This window comes from Procambarus clarkii, chromosome 58 (genome assembly GCF_040958095.1).
Source record: "Procambarus clarkii isolate CNS0578487 chromosome 58, FALCON_Pclarkii_2.0, whole genome shotgun sequence".
NCBI classification, from domain to species: Eukaryota; Metazoa; Arthropoda; class Malacostraca; order Decapoda; family Cambaridae; genus Procambarus; species Procambarus clarkii.
In genome coordinates, this window is record NC_091207.1 from 29,556,907 (window position 1) to 29,561,526 (window position 4,620).

The 4,620-nt window shown below is 50.5% G+C and overlaps 1 protein-coding gene across 1 annotated transcript; it reads right to left on the reverse strand.

Moving 5' to 3' along the window:
* Positions 1-1,684: 1,684 nt before the first annotated feature.
* LOC138353608 (uncharacterized) lies at positions 1,685-3,040 on the reverse strand. The gene has a single exon (XM_069306806.1). It carries the CDS (start codon positions 3,038-3,040, stop codon positions 1,685-1,687), a length of 1,356 nt encoding a protein of 451 aa, XP_069162907.1.
* Positions 3,041-4,620: the final 1,580 nt, after the last annotated feature.

Here is a 4,620-nt window from a genome sequence, read left to right on the forward strand (position 1 = left end):
TGGACCTTCATCAAACAGCCATGCTATATCTACGTCGATATCTTCTACCAGTTGAATCGACACTGTCTCATCTTCTCCAGCGTCTTTCTCGTCGGCCACCTCTGCCTTCATCACTACCGAGACAGGGTACTCAATGGCTTGGCGGTCTCCTGGCTCATCTCCTCGGATGTCAGTCAGGTTCACACTCTCAGGTGTCCCACCCGTGCCGTGGCCTTCTGGGCACTCCTCTGGCACAGTCTCCGCTATGACTCTTGGCAACACCTTTGTCCCGCACAAGTCACTCCCCAGGATCACTTGGACTCCTGGAACAGGTATGTAAGAACATAAGAACATAAGAACAAAGGTAACCGCAGAAGGCCTATTGGCCCATACGAGGCAGCTCCTATTCTATAACCACCCAATCCCACTCATATACTTGTCCAACCCGTGCTTGAAACAATCGAGGGACCCCACCTCCACAATGTTACGCGGCAATTGGTTCCACAAATCAACAACCCTGTTACTGAACCAGTATTTACCCAAGTCTTTCCTAAATCTAAACTTATCCAATTTATATCCATTGTTTCGTGTTCTGTCCTGTGTTGATACTTTTAATACCCTATTAATATCCCCCCGGTTATGTCCATTCATCCACCTGCAAACCTCCACCATGCCACCCCCAACTCTCCGCCTTTCCAGCGAATGCAACCCAAGCTCCGTTAATCTTTCTTCACACGAAAGACCTCTAATTTGGGGAACCAACTCAGCCATCCCACGCTGGACACGTTCAAGTGAACCCACATCCATTCTATAACATGGCGACCAAAACCGAACTGCACAATCCAAATGGGGCCCAACTAGAGCAAGATACAGCCCGAGAACCACACCAGGTGCCCCGTTACCAACGCTGCGACCAACAAATCCAAGAGTCCGACTTGCCTTACCACGAACATCCATGCATTGATCCCCTTGTCCCAAACTCCTACCAATCACAACTCCCAGATCCCCCTCGCAATCCGACCCCGCAATCACAACACCACCCAGCTCGTATCCCGCAACTCCACCATCACCACCCAACCCCAGAACTCCACACCCATCAGCACCAAACTGCATCCGCCAATCCCCCGACCACTCCAAAACCCCACCCAGATCAACCCGAAGTGATAGTGAGTCCTCCCCCGAACCAACCTCCCCACCGACCCCCGCACCATCGGCAAACTTGCAAATGTTGCTACTCAAACCCGAATCCAAATCACCTACATATACTACAAACAACAGAGGTCCCAGGACAGAGCCCCGAGGCACTCCACCCACAACACCCTCCCACTCTGACTTGATTCCACCCACACCAACTCTCCGCCCCCCCCGGCACAGCCACGCCCCAATCCAGCCCAACACAGCACCCCCAATACCACGAGACTCCACCCCCCCAATCAGTCTTTCATGCGGCACTGCACCAAAAGCCTTGCCAAAGTCAAGGCACACAACATCGCAACCCCCACCACCATCAACTGCCCCAACAATGCTAGAACAAAAAGACAACAAATTTGTCAAACATGAACGGCCACCCACAAAACCATGCTGCGACCCAACTACCAATTCATGTTCCTCAAGACGAAGACGAATCCCACCCGCTATTATAGATTCGAGCAACCCTCCCACAACAGACGCCAGGCCAACCGGTCGACAGCCAGACGCAAGTGATCTATCTCCCCCTCCCAAAAACTGGCATCACACCAGCAACCCTCCAAAACTCTGGCACTCTGCCTGACTCCACCGATCCACCAAATATGGTTGACAGTGGGTCACAAAGCTCCCCCTTGCATTCCCCAAGCACCCCAGCAAACACTTCACCCGGCCCCGGGGACTTGTCTGGTCCGAGCCCCACCACTTGTTCAAGAACATCCTCCCCGGCAACTGCCAAACTCGCCAACCCGTCCTCGTCCCCACCCACACAGACTTGCTCGGCCGAAGGCACATTGTCAAGTTCCCCCTCAGTAAATACAGACACAAAATACCCACCAAAAACACCACCCATCTCTTCATCACCATCCGCTACCCGACCCGTCTCAGCTCCCAATGGACCCATCCCCTCCCCAGTCCCAGCACGATACAACTGAAAAAACCCTTTAGGACCCGTCCCTGCCCGCCCCGCTATGCGAACCCCACAGCCCCCCCCTGCTCTCCCCATCTCCCCCCTAACATCTCCAACCAGCCGCACGAATTCCTGTTCCAAAGTGACCTCCCCACTTCCAATCCTTTTGCACCAAGCTCCCCCCCCACCTATAAGGTTCCTCAAATTCCTTGTCATCCACTTTGGGTCACCAGCACACGATCTATTCAATTTGTACGGCATACTACGCTCCTGTGCTTTGTTCAGAATATTCCCAAACAAGTTATATATTGAATCCACATCGAAATCCCCACCCAAGTCACCCATCGCTGGGCTCATGTCTCGCTCCAAGACCGGCCCACACCCCACACCCAAGCCCTTCCAATCAATTTGACCCAAAAAACTTCCTAGGCTATCAAAATCAGCTTTTCGAAAATCTGGCACTTTAACAGAATTTTCTCCCACTGGTCCATTCCACTCCATGCCAAATCCGACCTCCCCGCGATCACTGCTCCCCAGCTCACTCCCCACCTCGACGTCACTAACCTGCGTTTCCCTGCTAGTCAACACCAAATCCAAAATATCATTTTCCCGTGCTGGCTCCCCAATGTGTTGCGTAAGAAAGCAATCGTCAATCAATTCCAGAAAATCCTCTGCTTCACTACTCCCTGCTTTGCTCAACCAGCCCATTCCGCCAAAATCAAAGTCACCCATGACACAAACACTGTCAGATCCAGACGCTCTAGATATTTCATCCCATAGATGCTCCGCCCCCACTCCGTCCAAATCCGGTGGCCTACATATCACTCCTATCACAATATCATCAGCTTCTTCGCCCAACTCAATCCAAACAGCTTCCGTGTGCGGCTCTGTTTTGACGGGGCACACTCCCAACATCACCTCTGCCGACACATATTCCGACCTTAGCTGGACAGCACATACGAGCATGTCACTCTCAGACAGTAACCCATATACTCTCATCTTCCCCCTGCCAGCTAATCGTCGATCATTCCCAATCAGGCTTCTCGTAATCAAGCTCTGATTAGCTCCGGTATCTCTTAAGATACCAACTTCTACTTCAGGTTGGCCTCCTATACTGATCCAACCTTTACTCATGAACGTCCTATACCTCTCGTTCACTAAGTTCATCTTCTGTGGTTTGTCTCGGAACACATTAGTATATTTACTTCGGGGGTCACACATGGCCAGGGTCACAATTCTCTTGCCCTGCCTACAATCTCGCATCACGTGACCCAATCCGTTACAATTGTAACACCTCACCTGGGAAAAATCTCTTCTATATGTACCAGAGCGGCTCTGACTTTGTCCACTCGCATGAGAGTTCCTCGGGCCAGGCACACTACTTACACTCTGTGGGGCTTTACTGGACTCTCGATTTCCTGGATAACGAATAGTTTCTCGTTTAGCTCCTCTATCTTCACTTTCAGACGAAGTGCGCGACCTACTCTTCTGAGTTTTAGGGTACTTACTTTTATCTGCCCATTTATCAAAATTTTTCTCACCACAGACTCTTCTGGGTCTCTCATAATTTCTTCCTCCCCAGACTCCACTGGACCTGCCATTGCTGCGTCTCACCTCGCTTCTTACTCTGTTCTCCCTTAAGCTCTTGTACGCTTCAGTAATCATATCCGCCCTATCTGCGGCATCTTTCACCTCCTTTATCCCTGCTTCTTGGATCTTGAACTTTGTTTCGGGATGCATCATCTCCAAGAACTTCTCCATGACCATCAGTTGCTTCAGGTCAGCGTAAGATCCAACTCCAACAGCCTCAATCCACTTCTGGAATCGTCTTTCCAGATCCCTTGCTGTCTCAGCAAACGTACACGCTCCAACTTTGATCATCTCTCTGAAGCGCTTCCTATAAGCTTCTGGGGTTAACTGAAACGAGCGCAATATGCTGCTCTTTACTGTGGTGTAATCCTGGCACTCTTCCAGTGACAATTGGGTGTATGCCTCCCTGGCTGCACCGGTCAATCTTAACTGGACCAGCTGGGCCCATTCCTCTTGTGGCCACTCCTTGATACTGGCTACTTTTTCAAAATGCTCGAAGAAGCTCTCCGCCTCTTCGGGAACAAACAAGGGAATGTCCTTCTCCCTAACCCTAACATCTGGTGGGTGTGATACCTGGGTGGTGCTCTCTGGCAACCCATGTTCGATCCTTTGCTCAGCCAAGGTTCTATTCGCTTCTATCTGCATTTGTTTTGTTCTCTCTTTTTCTTTTTCGACCTGGGCTTTTTATTTTTCTTGTTCCAACTCCAGTTCTCTTATTCTGGTTTTCTCTTTTTCTATTTCCAGTCTGGTTTTCTCTTTTTCTTTCTCGGCTTCATTTTTCATCTGGAGTTCTAATTTCATCTTTTCCAGCTGGAACTGTCTCTCCTTGTCCTCTCGTTGTTGCTGCATCTGGAGATCTAACTGGAATCTCTCCAAGCTCCTATTTCGGCTACTCCTGCTACTGCGGCTACTCTTGCTGCTCCTACTCGATCCCTGGGATCTCACTTCATCCTGCC

What these genes read in the sequence shown, in the direction of transcription:
- LOC138353608 (XM_069306806.1), bottom strand. Translation starts at nt 3,040, where the DNA reads ATGCTCGTATGTGCTGTCCAGCTAAGGTCGGAATATGTGTCGGCAGAG.